Source organism: Sturnira hondurensis, unplaced genomic scaffold (genome assembly GCF_014824575.4).
Source record: "Sturnira hondurensis isolate 20B ecotype Veracruz unplaced genomic scaffold, ASM1482457v3 Scaffold0020038, whole genome shotgun sequence".
NCBI classification, from domain to species: domain Eukaryota; kingdom Metazoa; phylum Chordata; class Mammalia; order Chiroptera; family Phyllostomidae; genus Sturnira; species Sturnira hondurensis.
In genome coordinates, this window is record NW_028092669.1 from 762,262 (window position 1) to 781,729 (window position 19,468).

Sequence of the window (19,468 nt, forward strand, 5' to 3'; positions counted from 1 at the left end):
ATGTTTCTATTTTCTTTAGGTAAGCCTGTATTGCTATGAACTTCCCTCTCAGGACTGCCTTGGCCGTGTCCCATAAGTTTTGGGTTGTTGTGAGTTCATTTTCATTTGTTTCCAGAAACTTTTTGATTTCTTCCCTAATTTCAATCTTGACCCATTCGTTGTTTAATAGCATACCATTCAGTCTCCATGATTTTGGGTGTTTTGGGTTTTTTCCTTTGGGGTTGGTTTCTAATTTCAGTCCCTTGTGGTCAGAGAAAATGCTTGGTATGATTTCAATTTTCTTGAATTTGTTGAGGCTCATTTTGTGTCCTATCATGTGGTCTATCTTTGAAAATGTTCCATGTGCATTTGAAAAGAATGTGTATTTAGCTTCTTTGGGATGAAGCGCTCTATATATATCAGTCAAGTCCATTTCTTCTAGAGTGTCGTTTAATGCTGCTATATCTTTGTTGATATTTTGTTTGGAAGATCTGTCCATTTTTGACAGTGGGGTGTTAAAATCCCCTACTATAATTGTGTTGCTGTCAATATCTTTCTTGAAGTCTTCTAGGATTTTTCTTATATATTTGGGTGCTCCTATGTTGGGTGCATATATATTTATGATGTTAATGTCTTCGTGCTGGATTCTTCCCTTGAGCAATATGAAGTGACCTTCTGGGTCTCTCTTTATGGCCCTTTTTTTGAAGTCTATTTTGTCTGATATTAGAATTGCTACCCCGGCTTTTTTTTCTTGTCCATTTGCTTGGAAAATTTGTTTCCAGCCTTTCACTTTTAGTCTGTGATGGTCTTTTGTCCTGAGGTGGGTCTCCTGTAGGCAGCATATGTGTGGGTCATGCTTTCTTATCCATTCAGCTATTCTATGTCTTTTGATTGGAGCATTTAATCCATTTACATTCAAGGTTATTATTGATAGGGACTTATTCATTGCCATTTTTGTACCACAGTTCCTCTCTGTCTCTCTCTTTTCCTTCCTTTCCTTAAAGCAGCCCTTTTAGTATTTCTTGTAGAGCTGGTTTGGTGGAGGCATATTCTTTTAGACTTCTTTTGTCTTGGAAGCTCTTTATTTGGCCTTCTATCTTGATTGAGAGCCTTGCTGGGTAAAGTAGCCTTGGTTGTAGGCCTCTGGTTCTCATTACTTGAAATATTTCTTGCCATTCTCTTCTTGCTTGGAGTGTTTCCATTGAGAAGTCAGTAGCTAACCTTATTGGGGCTCCCTTGTATGTTACTTCCTTTTTCTCCCTTGCTGCCTTTAGGATTCTCTCTTTGTCTTGAAATTTTGCCATTTTAATGATGATGTGTCTTGAAGTGGGCCTCTTTGGGTTCCTCTTGAATGGGACTCTCTGTGATTCCTGGATTCGTGTAACTTTTTCTCTCATCAAATTAGGAAAATTTTCCATCATTACTCTTTCAAATAGGTTTTCTATCCCTTGTTCTTCTTCTTCTCCTTCTGGTATTCCTATTATTCGGATATTATTACGTTTCATATTATCTTGCATTTCTCTTAGTCCATCTTCATTCTTTTTGAGCCTCTTTTCCCTTTCTTGCTCTTTCTGGGAGATTCTTTCTACTGTGTCCTCCAACTCACTGATCCGATCTTCTGCCTCATCGATCCTGCTTTTCATTCCTTCTACTGTGTTCTTCAGTTCCGAAATTGTATTCTTCATTTCCTCTTGTCCTTTGGTGATAGTTTCTATTTCCTTTTTCATGTTGATATAGTTTGCGGAGAGCTCATGGTAGCTCCCCTCTAGTTTCTGGTAGCTCATTGTGAGCTCTTTGAATTTCCTGATAACTAGTGCTTTGAATTCAATATCTGATAGCTGACTTGCCTCTCTTTCATCTGACATTATTTCTGAGACTTCCACCTTTTCTTTCATTTGGGCATTGTTTCTTTGTCTTCCCATTGCTTATGAGACTCTTCTTGTTAGCTTCAGCTTCTTAAATTGATCTGTTCTGACTCCCTAGGTTTATGGTGTGAACTTCTGTGGTAGAATTCCTGTGAAATTCAGTGGTGCAGTCTCCTGCAGGTATCTTGATGTTCTCTGCTTCCACCTACTCCTTTCTTTGTGTGTGTGTGATCTTGTGCATCTCTTCCATCTGACTGTTTCTGCATTCAGCTGTTATGTAAGAATGTCCAAACCTATTTCCACCAAGATGGAGGCATAGGTGGAAACACTGTGCCTTCTCCCACAACCAAGTTTGAATACAACAAAGGTTTGGAGAAACAAAGACACAGCCAAAGGACAGAAAATTGAATTATACGGAAGTCCGACTACATCTAACTGTTCAATGGGGACGGTAAGAGGGGCGGAGCCAGCAGCGAGCAGGGGCGGGCAGGAGCAAAATTTTCTGTCTTAGAATTATAAAGTCAACAAAAAGAAAAAGCAGTTTCATAGTTTTATCTGTTTTAGGACACTGACAAATGTATATATGTGGAATGCAAGATGTGGCTATTTGCTACCTTGAAATAATTATTTTTTACACCAAGTACCTTTTTAATGTTTACCTTAAAAATAGCAAAATATTGACATGCAATGTGATTGTATATCTGTTACCTATAAGGATTTTAGGTAATAATGTCATTTCTAGTTTGCATAGGTTTACTGAATTACATCCTCTCTATTGTTTTGTTTTCATAAGTATGGAAGGCAGTTTGATACTTAGTTGTAAAAAAGCATGGAAGTCATTTGCCATAAGTAAGAATTTTCTTCCTTTAATGTCTTTGCAGTTACTATTCTTAGTATAAGTGCTAAAACTTCAGTTTTACAAGTTCAGTTTTTTGGCACCACTTATGAATAAAAATATTTGGTAGTTTTGTTTGTGTCAAATGTCCAAAGAAAGTCTTTTAAGTAAATTTTCCATTATAAATTTTATTTTCAATTACTAAATCAATTACTTTTTAAATCGATGCCACCTAAACTCATTCAACAAATTACAGTTATAGTGTTTCAAAGCAGATTGGGGACAGTGTGACAAGTTATCTGATAAACTCCCATTCACCAAGTAGTAGAATTTGACATGTTCCCCAATTCAAAGGCTTGTCCTGAAATCCTTTCCCATAAAAAACATAATTCAAAATTAACATACATTTTACTTTGTTTTTTTCTTAATTTTTAAAATTCTTATACTTTTCTAAATGCATATAGTTTTTCTGTGGAGCACTTTAAAATAACTTGATCAAAGCATGCTGAGTTAACACAACTTCTCTCTGAAGAGTAAGGTACATAGACCTGAAAGTTTCCCTTACAGGCAAATTTTTTTGTGTGTTCTAAGAATACCAGGTGTTACCACTTCTCTAAATATTCTGCAAAAACTAAGGTATCTAGACAAATGGACCATAATAGTATGAACTTAAAATGTTAACCATTTGAGCTAATACTAGATGATACTTTGGAAGAGTGAAAAGGGTCAAGTCCTGGCCATAGGGGATGAGTGCCTCAGGAAAGGTGGCACCCATGTTCCCTAAACTTGCATCTTCATTGCCAAAGTGTAGGTGAGAATGCCCACCCATCAGGACTACACAAATTTAAGCCATCACAGTAAAGCACTGTGCATTCTTCACAATTACTATTATACTTCCACACCTATTAGGGGTCAAGGCACTCAGAAATCAAAGGAAAATTCATGAAGTCAGATTTACCAAGTCTTCATTTTCAAACTCCAGGTTATACTGTGCTGCTTCTTCTGTCACTGGTTTCTGAACGATGTTTCTACAGATGAGCCAGATGGTCAGACTAGCAATGAACATCCCGATATCAGGTACATATACCCTGATCCCATTGCCAGCATCAGCTCCCTTTAAGCTGTGAAACAAAAACAAGGGGGAGAAATTTAGTTGTTTTTATATTTCCACAGATAAAGTAGCATAAAGTATCTTTGAATCTTCTTAATGATTTAAAATAAGGGAGAGGGTCAAGATGGAAGCATAGCTGGAAATACTGTTCTTCCTCACGCAACCAAAATTAAGGACAACAAATATTTAGAAACAAAAACACAACCAGAACAGACAGAAAATTGAACTATACAGAAGTCTGACAACCATTTAACCAGACCAGTAAGAGGGGTAGAGTCAGCAGCCTGCAGAGAGGGATTGAAGCAGGAAAAGGCAGTGGCAGCCAGACCCGGGAGCACAGGTTGCACTGCGCTGACCTCAGTCACACATTTGTGTGCAGATAAACTAGGCAAAAATGGACAGTAAGACAGACCATGCAACCCAGGGTCCTAGGGACGGGAAAGAAAGCCTCAAAGCACCAATTGAAAAGGTGCCGGTTTGTGGGAAGCAACAGAGGGAACCAAAATCCAAGAGAGAGTAGAACAGACACCATTGCTTCCTTTCTGACCCGCCCTCACATACAGTCACAACTCAGCCATATGGGTTGCCCCGCCCTGGTGAACACCTAAGTCTCCCCCACCCATATGTAACAGGCACGACCTAACCAAAAATGGCTCAATCAGAAGAAGAAATCAAAGCCCCAGAGCCAGTACTTTTATGTGACCAAGAGATAGCCAACTTGTCAGATGCAAGTTCAAAACACTGGTGATCAGGATGCTCACAGAAGTAGTTGATTTTGGTTGCAAATTAAATGAAAATATGAAGGTTACACTAAGTGAAAAGAAGGAAAATGCACAGGGATCCAACAGTGATGGAAAGAAAACTGGGTCTCGGATCAATGGAGTGGACTAGAAGGAAGAAACAACCAAACAGAAAAGAATGAAGAAACAAGAATTCAAAAAATGAGGAGAGGTTTAGGAACCTCCAGGACATCTTTAAACGTCCCAACATCCAAATTATAGGGGCATCCGAAGGGGAAGAAGAATAGCAACAAGTGGAAAACCTATTTAAACAAATAATGAAGGTGAACTTCCCCAGTCTAGCAAAGGAAATAGACTTCCAGGAAGTCCAAGAAGCTCAGAGAGTCCCAAAGAAGATGGACCCAAGGAGGAACACACCAAGACACATCATAATTACATTACCCAAGATTAAAATGAAGGAGAGAATTCTAGAAGCAGCAAGAGAGAAGGGGACAGTCACCTACAAAGGAGTTCCCATCAGACTGTCAGCTGATTTCTCAAAAGAGACCTTACAGGCAAGGAGAAGCTGGAAAGAAATATTCCAAGTTATGAATGGCAAGGACCTACAACCAAGATTGCTCTATCCAGCAAAGCTTCATTTAGAATGGAAGGGCAGATAAGTGCTTTTCAGATAAGGTCAAGTTCAAGGAGTTTGTCATCACCAAGCCCTTACTATATGAAATGTTAAAGGAACTTATCTAAGAAAAAGAAGATAAAAATATGAACAGTGAAAGGACAGCCAACTCACAGTTATTAACAACCACACCTAAAACAAAAGCAAACTAAGAGGACACCTAAAATAGGAGCAGAGCCACAGAAATGGAGATCACATGGAGGGTTAGCAACAGGAGAGTGGGAGGAGGAGAGCAGGGGAGAAGGTACAGAGAACAAGTAGCATAGATGGTGGGGATAAAATAGGGGGAGGGCAAGAGTAGTGTGGGAAATGTAGAAACTAAAGAACTTATGACACATGGACATGAACTAAAGGGGAGGAATGTGGGTGGGAGGGGGTGTGCAAGGTGGAGGGGAATGAAGGGGGGGAAATGGGACAACTGTAATGGCATAATCAATACAAAATATTAAAAAATAAAAAAATAAGGGATACACAGTTTCTGTTCTGAAGGTACCAAAAGCTTTTCATTGACCTCAGAGTTTTATTTAATCTAAGATTTAGGAAGGTTCTAGGGTTTCCCTGGAGTTTCAGAAATATTATAAAGAACCAAAAATCAATTCTCACTCTCAAAACATGCTAATAAATTATATTGGTATTAAATAAACCACCACACTTATGGTCCAGATATGAGTGTTTGCACTCTTGCTGAAGCATTTAAAAACTAGACATATACTAGTAGCTAGGAAAGATTTTACCTCAGGTATAGACCAAAGCTAGAAGGGAAAAAAATAGGAAAAAAATGTTAAAGTAATCCTTCTATCAGGAACCTCTTCATTATTTTTAATTCTTAGTTGATTTTGTTTTTCATGCTATTCCAAAAGGTAGAGAATTATGTTTTTTTATTTTAGTCTTAGAGAATTAAAAGTGAACTTAGAATTAGAAGATTTGGGTGCAGTGCCAGTATGACACCCATGAGCTGCATTCCACTGGAGGACTTCTTAGAGTCATATTCTTCCTCTGTGCTGAAGACATGACACTATTTGCCTTCTTTATCTCATTTGAGTCAAATAAAAGTAAATGAATGTTATCAGAAATAAAATTTGTTTAGAGACAAGAAACAAAAGATAGGAATATATATCATGTAAAGATATGTTTTTTCACATATACTTTATGTAATTAAATACATACTATATTAAATGCCTATTATTTTATATTACATGTATTATATATTTTGATAAAAACATAAAAACAATAAATCACAAGGCCTCCCTCACCTAGAAATAACCATTGGTAACATTTTGGTAAATTGAAAAAGTAGTAATAATGTCTTCATGCTAAGAGCTTAGCGTGTATTATTTAATCCAACTAACTACTATATAGAGTTAGGCACTATTATTTAATCTTCTTTTAGATATGAAAAAAACTAAGGCTTAAAAAGTTAAACAAATTTCTCTAATGCCATAGAGAGGGGGAAAAAACAGAATTATCCTCAAGTTTCCGGAAGCCCAAATTTTATGCTTTCAACTACTGTATTGTCATGTATGTGTCCACATGGCCTCTGCTTCTGTGTGGGGGCCACTTCTCTCGTGAATTCCCTCAGTGACATGGATGAGAATGAATCATGACCGGTACATGATGTGATCTGTTTGGGGAGGACAAGTGAGCAGTGGCCAGTTTCTCTGAGGAGAAAAAGGCCCTGAGCACCTTCCTCCATAGCCTTTTATTGGGTTGTAATACACAGGAATACAGGGAGGCAAGGATGAAACAGTAGATAACATTTCAAAGATATCTGAGGGCTTCAGAGTCTGAGTCACTGTCTGTCAGGAAGAGAGTTGCAGAAACTTTGGGAGACATACTCATTTCCTCTCAGACCCTTATCATATGAATGAAAGCACTCTTAGCAGAGCTGATTTCACAGGTTTATCAGCAAGTCTTTGTGATGCCAGATTTTCCCCCAGGACACGCTCTAGCAAGGCAAAGAGTTGCACCTCTCCCAAACAGGTATTCAGGCTTAAGGGGATTAGAGCTAGGAAGCACTTCTCCCAGAGAACTTGGGGACTTGGGCTTTGACAAAGCCTGGGGCTGGGGGGCAAGAGTCCATTCCTCTTTATTGCAGCGCCACCCCCCTCCCAGTCCTGAGGCCTTCCATGAAGGCCTCCCAAGTGATTGAGTCTGGCTGAGGTTGCCCCCCACTGTGAGGGGTCTTACCGGTCATTGACTTCCGACCAAGCTTTGGGAGCAGAGAGAGGAAACTGAGGCAGCATTTGCTACCAGAGACAAGCTTTGTCTCCTGTGGCTCGCATTCCAGAGGTTGTCTCTCACCCTTAGCCACAAGGGGTACAGATACAATTCCTAAAACTAGGCAGAGAAGTCTACCTCACTTCTGATCTCCCTTCTATGCGTAGATGAGCACATTTAACATCAACAAAACTAATCTCATGTTTTACCTATTGTTTTGAAAAGCTAATTTGTTCAAATCATGAGCATGTTCACAGCTCATTGATGATTTTGAAACATTACCATGCTTATGCCAGTTAGTAGTATTCACTTAACTAGTCAACTACTGTTGTATGTTTATCATTTTCCACTTGTTTGTTACTATAATATATATAAAACTAAATCTTAATTAAGTAAAGAGTATTCTATTTAGGATATTCTAGGGAAAAGTCCTCAGACCAATTTAATTTGCTTTTTTAAAGGAAAAACATAGGTCTGGAAGAGGGCATGCTCTACATAAGTTTTATTATTACAAATGGCTCTAACCTTTTCTGAACCAGAAACATGGAAGTAATAAGAGATCCCCTTAGCTCCAAAAATAAAACAAACATGGTTGTATGTCAGAGGTTTTTTAAAATGGCAAATTCCTTTCCTTTGGGGCAAGTGTAAGAGAATTTGATTAAGAAAACTTTATCCAAACTAAATTTATAATGATTTTTGATGGTTGATTTTATCATGAGAAAATGTAGAGATCAGTTGTACACTTTCAGTCTATGCTTAACGATCAAACAGCACAAATGAGAATTAGTATCATTAGAATGAGAAGGAAGGGAATCAAGGTGGATTTGGTGGAAAAGGTTATTATTGCTCTTTCACAGAAAACAAAGTAACTGGCATTTCATGGAAAGCATGGAATTAGTGAGTTTATGGGGGAAAGAGTTCTTAAAGGAAAGATAACAGGAACTCCAGCTGTGTTTGCAGCTGCTTCTTGTGCCACAGCAGAGACTTAGGAAGCCAGAGCAGAGCCATAGTCCTTTCCCACCTGTGGAATGCATTAACTCCTAATTTGTAAACAGTTCCTTTGAGACAACAGCCTTAGCTTTGTGCTTCTCGGTCCCAAGAGACATTTCATAGCATACATATATTAAGGGAGTAAATGAATACAGTTTGCAAAAGCAATCACTCTACCTGCTGTGAGAAAATTCAGCTACTGGACCCAGAATTGGGCTGCAGTCCCAATTTAGAGTGGAATCATTAGACTGTAGAGATGCTAACCCATTAACTACTACTCTTGGCCTGCTGTGTTAACAAAGCAGTGCTTCATAATGCTTCCATTGCAGAAACAATGCCACTTTGAGAATCTGTTGAAGACTGTGCATAATGAACAGGTCATACTCTAATTGATATATCATTAGGGGACTGTCTTATCAATAAAAATTCCCTCTTCATTGTTTACACCAGTGTCTACTAAAGTACATTAATCACATTGCTAGTTCTCAGAAATTCTGTGAATTAAAAAAAGACAGAAGAAAAGAAAAAAGTCTTGGGTCCAAAAAGTGTTAGAAAGTCATAATGCATATTACTATAGTAAAGTACCATTGTCAACAACAAATCTGAGTTTATTTAATCCTCTGTTCCCCCAATTTATTTGACCAGAACTGTTTCTTCAAAATTTTATGTAATATCTATTACATTCTGCTGATCTAGTGTTCATGGCACAGGTTTTAAGAAATGTTGGGTCCAGAAGTGGTGTTTTCACATTAAGTGTGAGATATAATTAGGACATTCGGGTGCAGAGACTATAGTTCATGCTGGGAGCCACATGGGATCTGTGCCTGAGAGAGGAGTCATGGCTGAAGGGGTAAAGAGTTTTCTTCTCATACATGTTGGCTAACTCAATAGAGCAAATTAAAGTGTCTGGAGACAGTGCATAGCATAGAGTAATATATGTGTAAGGCTTTCTAAACTAATTATAAATAAACATTACTGTACATTTAACAATAAATTAAATTTTGGGTAAATTCTGCATTTGGAATCAGGCTAACCAGATTTTTCATAGAAGTCCTATTTTAATACATAAATTGGTAAGACCTAATTATATTTATACATAAAATATTATCCTAGATATTGCTGCTTTCCAGCCATATGACAATCACATTTTTCATATATAAAGGCATGCACCAAATTGCTTAAAATATCATGTTCTCTTTTTATATTTTAAATATATTTTATTGATTATGTTATTACAGTTATCCCATTTTTTTCTCCTCTTTATTCCCATTTGCCTTACCCCACCCTGCATCATCATTTTTCCACCTTAGCTCAAGTGCATGGGTTGTACATATAAGTTCTTTGGCTTCTCCATTGCCCATATTATTCTTAACCTCTCCCTGTCTACTTTGTACCTAACATTTATGATTCTTATTCCCTGTACATTCCCCCCATTCTCTCCCCTCCCTCCTCATAACCCTCCATGTGATCTCTGTTTCCATGAAACTCTTCCTGTTCTAGTTGTTTGCTTAGTTGACTTTTGTTTTTGTTTTTTTAGGTTCAGTTGTTGGTAGTTGTGAGTTTTTTGTCATTTTACTGTTTGTATCTTTTAAAATTAATTATTGTTCGAGTACAGTTTTCTGTCTTTTACTCCCATCCCACCCCTCCCTCCCCAGTGCTCCCCAACTCCCTTCTATTTCTACGCCTCTTAGTTGTTGTCCATGTGTCCTTTATACTAGTTCCTGTAATCCTTAACCCTTTTCCCCTGAAATTCCCCCCCTCCCCAGTCACTATCACCCTGTTCTCTATTTCAGTGTCTTTGTTTTTATGTTGCTTGCTTGTTTGTTTTGTTGTTTAGCTTCCTGTTAAAGGTAAGATCATATGGTATTTGTCTTTCAACACCTGGCTAATTTCACTCAGCTGGTGCTTTCTAGTTCCATCCATGCTGTTGCAAAGGGTAGGAGCTCCTTCTTTCTTTCTGCTGCATAGAATTCCATTGTGTACATGTACCATAGGTTTTTTTTGATCCATTCATTTACCGACAGGCATCTAGGTTGCTTCCACCTTTTGGTTATTGTAAATTGTGCTGCTATGAACATCGGGGTGCAAAGGTTCTTTTGGATTGGTATTTCAGGGTTCTTAGGATATAATCCTAGCAGTGCAATTGCTGGGTCAATAGGCAGGTCCGTTTTTAGTTTTCTGAGAAAATTCCATACTGTTTCCACAGTGGTTGTACCCATCTGCAATCCCACCAACAGTGGATTAGGGTCCCTTCTTCTCCACAACCTCTCCCACACTTATTTGTTACTTTGTTCATGATGGCCATTCTGAATGGTGTAAAATGGTATCTCATTGTGGTTTTAATTTGCATCTCCCTGATAGCTAGGGTTACTGAGCATCTATCTTTTCATGTGACTCTGGACCCCCTGTATGTCCTCCTTGGAGAAGTGTTGGTTCAAATCCTTTGCCCATTTTTAATTGGATTGCTTGTCTTCTTAGAGCGGAGTCATGTGAGTTCTTTGTATATTTTGGAGATAAAACCCTTGTCTGAGGTATCATTGGCAAATATGTTTTCCCATATGGTTGGTTCTCTTTTTATCTTAATACTGTTTTTTCTTTAGCTATGTAGAAGTTTTTAATTTTGATGAGATCTCATGTTTATTCTTTTCTTCCTTTTTTAAGCTCAAAACTTCTTTTATTACTTTATTGTTGTTCAATTACAGTTGTCTGCATTCCCCCCCCCCCCGTCATTTCTCCCCACTCAGGCCAATCCCACCACCCTCCCTTGCTTCCACCCTCTCCCTTGGTTTTCTCCATGTTTCCTTTTTAATAGTTCCTTAAAACCCTTCTTCACACCATCTCTTCCACCCTCCCCTCTAGCTATTGTTAATTGTTCTTAATTTCAATGCCTCTGGTGATATTTTGTTTGCTTTTTTCTTTTGTTGATTATGTTCCAGATAAAGGTGAGATCATATGGTATTTGTTTCTCACTGCCTGACTAATCTCACTTAGCATAATACTCTCCAGTTCCATTCATGCTGTCGTAAAGGGTAGGAGCTCCTTCTTTCTCTCTACTACCTATTATTCCATTGTGTAAATGTACCATTGTTTTTTGTGATTAATTAATTTTATTATTTTCTTAAAATTATTATTTTTTATTTTTTTTACATTTAATTCTTATTCAAAGACAGTTTTCTGGTTTATATTCCCTGCCCTGCCCCCGCCCAGTGCTCCCACCTCCCTCCCATTTCCTTCCCCCACCTTAATTATTGTCCATGTGTCCTTTATACTTATTCATGTGAGTTCCTACCCTTTTCCCCTATGATTCTCTCCCCTCTCTTCTCTGGACCCTGTCAGCCTGCTCCGTATTTGAGTGCCATTGGTCATATTCTGCTTGCTTGTTTGTTTTGTTGTTTAGATTCCTGTTAAAGGCAAGATCAGAGCAGAACTAAATGACATGGAGACTAAAAGCACTATTCTAAGAATCAATGAATCTAGGAGTTGGTTTTTTGAAAAGATAAACAAAATAGACAAACCTTTAAGTAGGCTCATCAAGAAAGGAAGAGAGAGGACCCAAATAAATACAATCAGAAATGAAAGGAGAGATTACAACTGATACCACAGAAATAGAAGAGATTGTAAGAAATTACTACAAAGAACTGTATGGCAAGAATTTTGAAAACCTAGGTGAAATGGACAAATTTCTAGAAAAATATAATCTTCCAAAACTCAATGAAAAAGAAACAGAAAACCTGAACAGGCCAATTAGAGCAGATGAAATTGAAGAAGTAATCAAAAAACTCCCATCACACAAAAGCCCTGGACCAGATGGTTTCACAGGAGAATTCTACAAAGCGTTTATTCTTTATGTCCTTTGCTCTAGGGGACATATCAGTGAAAATATTGCTGTGTGGAGTGACTTTGCTGTGGAGTCAGTTTCCTGACTTTGTTCTCCTCTAGGACTTTAATGGTGTCACAACTTATATTTAAATATTTTATCCACCTTGAATTTATTTTAGTGAAAGGCATAAGTTGGTGCTGGAGTTTCATTTTTTTGCATGTAGCTGTCCAGTTCTCCCAACACCATTCATTGAAGAGGCTATCTTTACTCCATTTTATGTTGCTGCCCCCTTTGTTGAATATTAATTGGCCATAGAAATTTGGGTTTATTTCTGGGCTCTCTGTTCTGTTCCATTGGCCTATCTGCCTGTTTTTATGCCAGTACCAGGCTGTTTTGATTACAGTGGCCTTGTAATACAGTTTGATATCAGGTATTGTGATCCCTCCTACTTTGTTCTTCTTTCTCAAAATTGTAGCTGCTTTTCAGTGTCATTTATGGTTCCATATAAATTTTTGAAGTGTTTGTTCTATGTCTGTGAAGTATGTCATTGGTACTTTACTAGGTATTGCATTGAATCTGTAAATTGCTTTGGGCAGTATGGACATTTTGATGATGTTAATTCTTCCAATCCATGAACACGGTATATGTTTCCATTTGTTTGTGCCTTCCTTGATTTCTTTCTTCAGTGTGGTGTAGTTTTTTGCATACAGGTTTTTACCTCCTTGGTTAGGTTTATTCCTAGGTATTTTATTTTATTTTTTTTTGCCACATGGAATGGGATTTTTTTCCTGATTTCTGCTTCTGCTGTTTCATTGTTGGTATACAAAAAGGCCTTTAATTTCTGGATATTGACTTTGTACACTGCTGTTTTTTTAAAATTCATTTATTAGGTTGAGAAGTTTTTGGTAGAGTCTATAGGATTTTCCATGTACACTATCATGTCATCTGAAAACAGTGACAGTTTTGTTTACTCCTTTCTGATTTGGATGCCTTTTATTTCCTTTTCTTGTCTGATTGCTGTGGCTAGAACTTCCAATGCTATATTGAATAGAAGTGTGAAAGTGGACAACAGTGTCTTGCTCCTGATCTTAGTGGAAAAGATTTTAGTTTTTGCCCATTGAGTATGATGTTGGCTGTAGGTCTTCATATATGGTTTTTATTATATTGAGGAATGTTCCTGCTATTCCCACTTTGCTGACTGTTTTTATCATAAATGGGTGTTTTACATTATCAAAAGCTTTTTCCTCATCTATTGATATGATCATGTGATTTTTGTCTGTGCTCTTGTTTATATGATGTATTACATTTACTGATTTGAGAATATTGAACCATCCTTGCATCCCTGGGATGAATCCCACTTGGTCGTGGTGTATGATCTTTTGATGTATTGTTGGATGCAATTTGCCAATATTTTATTGAGGATTTTAGCATCTATGTTCATCAGTGATATTGGCCTGTAATTTTCTTTCTTTGTTGTGTCTCTATCTGGCTTTGGAATTAGGGTGATGCTTACTTCATAAAAAGAGTTGGGGAGTTTTCCCTCCTTTTGGATTTTTTGGAATAGTCTGTGAAGAATAGGTGTTAGCTCTTCCTTAAAAGCTTTGTAGAATTCTCCTGTGAAACCATCTGGTCCAGGGCTTTTGTTTGATGGGAGTTTTTTGATTACTGTTTCAATTTCATTTGCTGTTATTGGTCTGTTCAGATTTTCTGCTTCTTTTTCATTGAGTTTTGGAAGATTATATTTTTCTAGAAATTTGTCCATTTCACCTAGGTTTTCAAATTTCTTGGCATACAGTTCTTCATAGTAATTTTTTACATCCTTTGTATTTCTGTAGGGTCAGTTGTAATCTCTCCTCTTTCATTTCTGATTGTGGGGTTTTGTTTTTTTTTGGTTCTCTCTCTTTTTTCTTAATGAGCCTGCTTAAAGGCTTGTCGATTTTGTTTATCTTTTCAAAAAAACAGTTCCTGGATTCATTTATTTTTAGAATTGTGCTTTTAGTCTCTATGTCATTTAATTCTGCTCTGATCTTGGTTATTTCCTTCCTCTTACTTGGTCTGGGCTGTCTTTTCTGTTGTTCTTCAAGTTCTTGTAGGCGTACGGTTAAGTTGTTTGTTTGAAATGTTTCTATCCTTTTTTGCTAGGCCTGTATTGCTATGAACTTCCCTCTCAGGACTGCCTTCACTGTGTCCATAAATTTTGGGTTGTCATGAGTTCATTTTTATTTGTTTCCAGAAACATTTTGATTTCTTCCCTAATTTCATGCTTGACCTAATTTCATTCATTGTTTAATAGCATGCTATTCAATCTCCATGATTTGAATGTTTTGGGTCTTTTCTCTTGCGGTTGGTTTCCAGTTTCAGCCCCTTGTGATTGGAGAAAATGCTCGGGATGATTTCAATTTTCTTAAATTTTTTGAGGCTTGTTTTGTGTCCTATCATGTGGTCTGTCTTTGAAACTGTTCCTCGCGCATTTGAAAGAATGTGTATTTAGCTTCTTTGGGATGAAGGGTTGTATATATATCAGTTAAGTCCATTTCATCTAGGGCATTGTTCAATTACACAATATATTTGTTGATATTTTGTTCGGGAGATCTGTCCATTTTTTACAGTGGGGTATTAAAATCCCCAACTATAATTGTGTCACTGTCAATATCTTTTTTGAAGTCCTCTACGATTTTCTTTATATATTCGAATGCTCCTATGTTGGGTGCATATATATTTACAATGTTTATGTCTTCTTGGTGGATTCTTCCCTTGAGTATTATTAAGTGACACTCTGGGTCTGTTTTTATAGCTCTTTTTTGAAGACTATTTTGTCTGATGTGAGTATTGCTACTCCGGCTTTTTTTTTTGCTGGCTGTTTACTTGGAAATTTGTTTCCAGCCCCTCACTTTTAGTCTGTGTAGGTCTTTTGTCCTGAGATGTGTCTCTTGTAGGCAGCAAATGTGTGGGTCATGCTTTCTTATCCAGTCAGCTACTCTAAGTCTTTTGATTGGAACATTTAATTCATTTACATTTAAGGTTATTATTGATAGGTACTTATTTATTGTCATTTTTATACTTGTGCTTCTCATTGTCTCTTTTCCTTCCTTTCCTTAAAGTAGTCCTTTTAGAATTTCTTGTAGAGCTGGTTTGGTGGAGGCATATTCTTTTGTACTTCTTTTGTCTTGGAAGCTCTTTATTTAGCCTTCTATCTTGATTGAGAGCCTTGCTGGATAAAGTAACTTTGGTTGAAGGCCTCTCGTTCTCATTACTTGGAATATTTATGCCATTCTCTTCTTGCTAGGAGCGTTTCCTTTGAGAAGTCAGCAGCTAAACTTATTGGGGCTCCTTTGTATGTTACTTTCTTTTTCTCTCTTGCTGCCTTTAAGATTCCCTCTTTGTCTTGAAATTTTGCCATTTCAGTGATGATGTGTCTCGAAGTGGGCCTCTTTGGGTTCCTCTTGATTGGGACTGTCTGTGTTTCCTGGATTTGTTTGACTTTTTTTCTCATCAAATTAGTTGTTTTCCATCATTGCTTTTTCAAATAGATTTTCTATCCCTTGCTCTTTGTCTTCTCCTCCTTCTGGTATCTCTATTATATGAATATCATTGCATTTCATATTGTCTTGCATTTCTCTTAATCTTTCTTCATTCTTTCTGAGCCCCTTTTTCTTTTCTTGCTCTTTCTGGGAGTTTTTTTCTACTTTGTTCTCCAACTCACTGATCCGATCTTCTGCTTCATCTCCTGCTTTTGATTCCTTCCACTGTGTTCTTCAGCTCCAAAACTGTATTCTTCATTTCCTCTTGGCCATTGTTGGTAGTTTTTATTTCCTTTTTCATGTTGATATATTTTGTGGTGAATTCATTGTAGCTCCCCTGTAGTTTCTGGTAGCTCATTGTGAGCTCTTTGAACTTCCTGATAACCAGTGCTTTGAATTCAATATCTGATTGCTGACTTCCCTCTATTTCATCTAGCATTCTTTCTGAGGCTTCCTCCTTTTCTTTCATTGGTTTTTTTTTCTTTGTCTTCCCATTGTTTGTGAGACTCTTTTTATTAGCTTCAGCTTCTTAAATTGATTTGTTCTGTCTTCCTGGATTTATGGTGTAAACTTCTCTGGTTTAATACTTGTGAGATTCAGTGGTGTAGTCTCCTTGATCTCCCCAGCTCGCTGTTCTTGGGCTGTCCTTTACATTGGCTCTGAGTTTGTCTTTGGGTGTTTGTTGTTTCTGGGTCTTTTTTTTTGTGGGTCCTTCCTACCAGCTGGTGAAATGATGGTCCCTCTGTCCACCACCCGTTTTGATTTGCTGTGCTGGCGAGGGCGTGTTACTTTGTAGCTAGTTCTTGTGTGTGTACAGGGTTTTGGGGATTCTCTTTTGCTCTTATTCAGTTGTTTGCCCTGGGTAGTTTCTCTGCTGTTTAGTTGTATTTCCGGATTGGTCTTGGTTTGAGGTTTGTGTTGTTTCTAGTCTCTCCTTCACCTTCTGTTGTTATCTCTTGGTGGTTCCTTTGTTGTTGGGTTTCCTCTTCCTTTGGGTATCCTGGTATTCTCCACTTCCACCTACTCTTTTTCTGTATGTGTGTATGATCAGTTGTAGGGGAAGGCAAACTGGTTTATGACAGCACGAGAGTATTCTATAATATTTACAGTAGCAGCCAGTAGAGAAAAGATAGATGATCCCCTGACAATGTGCAGTGCTAACCGCACAAATCTTCAACCCAAGTAGCCAGTTTTTAGAAAGAATGGAAGGAAGATAAGGCTCTTGTTGGGGAGGGAAGATTTATGATTTAGATCTAGAAAGGAGTGAGGTTGAGGGAGGTCAGATTCTGAGGTAAGGTGAGAATAAAGGATGGTAAATAGGTGTAGTGTGAGAGAGACTAGAGTTAACCACTACAGTATTCTAGTTCAGGCAACAATGAAGTGGGCTAAGATCTGGGGGAGGAGGGTGTTGTGTAGTATTTACAATAGTATGTAACAACTATTATTTGCAATAATATTAGAGAAACAATCATATGACAGAATCTATGATATACCAAGATTGGGGAGTATTGGACCTTCAACAGTGTGCTTACTGGGCAAGGGGAAGTAAAGAACAGTAAATTAGCAATACACTATGATTGAGGGGACAGTGGAAACCTATCAAGTGATACAATATATCCACCCAAGGTAAAGAAGACTATACAGAAAGAGGAGGACTATAGAGATACTATTAAAATAAAAGATGTAAGAATAATAAAAAAATACAATATGCAGTAACTTGTAGTTTTTCTGTTACAGCAAAGTGAATTTTGTCTCTTTGTTTCTACTGTTGTGATGCCCTCTCTTTGAGTCCAACTCTGGTCTTTTTGCCGTTCTAAGTCTTTTGTCTCACTTGGTGGGGAGGGGGATAAAAAGAAAGAAAAAAGGCAGCAGAAGGGAGAAAAAGCAGTAAGTTTGGAAAGAAAGGAAGAAGGAATAAATCAAGAAAGAAGAAGAGAGAGGGTAAAGTATTGAAAGGTAAAACAATAATAAAGTTAAAAAATAAAAGATTATTATTTTTTAAAACAAACAAACAAACAAAACCCTCTTGTTGGTTTCCAGCTGGTCAAACCTTTTTTTCTGATCACACTAGCTGCAGCAGTCTGAGGGGCCTTTGGTGTGGCCTTTCTCCCTTGGTGGACTGAGCCGGTCTCACAGGTGCTCTCCCAAGATCCGGACCTATGCTTCTCCCCAGCGCCCCACTGAGAGCAGACTTACCCAGGATTCACTGTCCTGGCCTGGGGTGTGGGTCCGTGCTCCTGGCCAGGCTTTCCTGGTCCCCACAGGCTTGTGTGAGAACCTTTCCCAGTGTTATGGGGAATTCCAAGGGCGACTCTCAATTCTCCCAAGCTGGTGACCACAGACTCCACAGGTGATCGAAGCTCACTGGTTTGCTTCCTGATGCCCACTCCTCTCTCTGACACTCCAAGCAAACAGATCTCTCTGGGTGTTTTTCAAACTGTGCCCGGCTGGGTAGGGAGGGGGCCGATGACTGGCTCTCTCCCAAGGACCTTGCTGCCAGCCCTCGGCTCCCAGAGACCAAGGAGGACTGGCCCGAGCCTTGTCATGGCCTGGTGGGGGGCCTGTAGCCTCTGCGTTGTTCCCTCAGACCTTATCGACCTGCAGCCATCTCCTCTCCTCACCAGACCTTATTGACCTGCAGCCGTCGTCTCTCCTTACTGTCATTCAGAGTCTAGTCATTCAGAGTCCACTCCAATTTCTGGAGACCTACCTTCCTATATGCTGGGTCCCTGTTGGCTATTTGCTGCTCTCCTCCACAGATCAGCCTGGTTTTCCTCCGGTGCCTGAGGGGAAGTGAAATCCTTTGTCCTACTCCACTGCCATCTTCCCCCATCTCTCCCATTCTTACTGTTTGTATTTTTTTATCTTCTTTTTCTTCGATAAATCCCTTTAACATTTCAGATAATACAGGCTTGGTGATGGTGAACACCTTTAACTTTACCTTATCTGGGAAACACTTTATCTGCCCTTTCATTCCAAATGATAGCTTTTCTGGACAGAGTAATCTTGGATGTAGGTGCTGCCTTTCATGATTTTGAATACTTTCCAGCCCTTTCCTGCCTGGAAGGATCTTTTGAGAAATCAGCTGATAGTCTTATGGGAACTCCTGTGTAGGCAATGCCTCACTTTCTCTTGATTCTTTTAAGATTCTCTCCTTATCTTTAATCTTGGATAATGTAATTATGATGTGTCTTGTTGTGTGCTCTCTTAGGTTCAACTTTTTGGGGACTCTTTGAGCTTCCTGGACTTCCTGGAAGTCTATTTCCTTTGCCAGCTTAGGGAAGTTCTTCATTATGTTTTCAAATAACTTTTCCATTTCTTGCTTTTCCTTTTCTCCTTCTGGCAACCCTATGATTTAGGACAACCCTAAAATTGTCCTGCGGGTTCCTAAGCCTCTCCTCTTTTTTTTTTTTGGATTTCTTGTTTCTTCATTCTGTTCCGGTCAAACGTTTATTTCTTCCTTCTGTCCCAAACCAGTTTTGATTTGAGTCCCAGTTTTTTTCCTGTCACTGTTGGTTCCCTGTACCTTTTCTTTTATTTTGCTTTTCATAACCTTCACTTTTTCCACTGTTTTGCAACCATTCTCAATCACTTCTGTGAGCATCCTGGTTACCAGTATTTTGAACTGTGCATTTATAGGTTGGCTATCTTTTCATCACTTAGTTGTATTTTTTTCTGGAGCTTTGATCTGTTCTTTCATTTGGGCCACATTTTTTG

At 38.3% G+C, this 19,468-nt stretch overlaps 1 protein-coding gene across 5 annotated transcripts in view; it reads right to left on the bottom strand.

Moving 5' to 3' along the window:
* PIEZO2 (piezo type mechanosensitive ion channel component 2) overlaps nucleotides 1–19,468 on the bottom strand; it is a 524,101-nt gene that overhangs the window by 223,380 nt on the left and 281,253 nt on the right. For all 5 annotated transcript variants that reach the window (XM_037028556.1, XM_037028560.1, XM_037028559.1 and 2 more), the window contains exon 5: nucleotides 3,638–3,800. In XM_037028556.1, coding sequence (XP_036884451.1) covers nucleotides 3,638–3,800 — 163 coding nt within the window. The remainder of the gene's footprint in view (nucleotides 1–3,637; nucleotides 3,801–19,468) is intronic.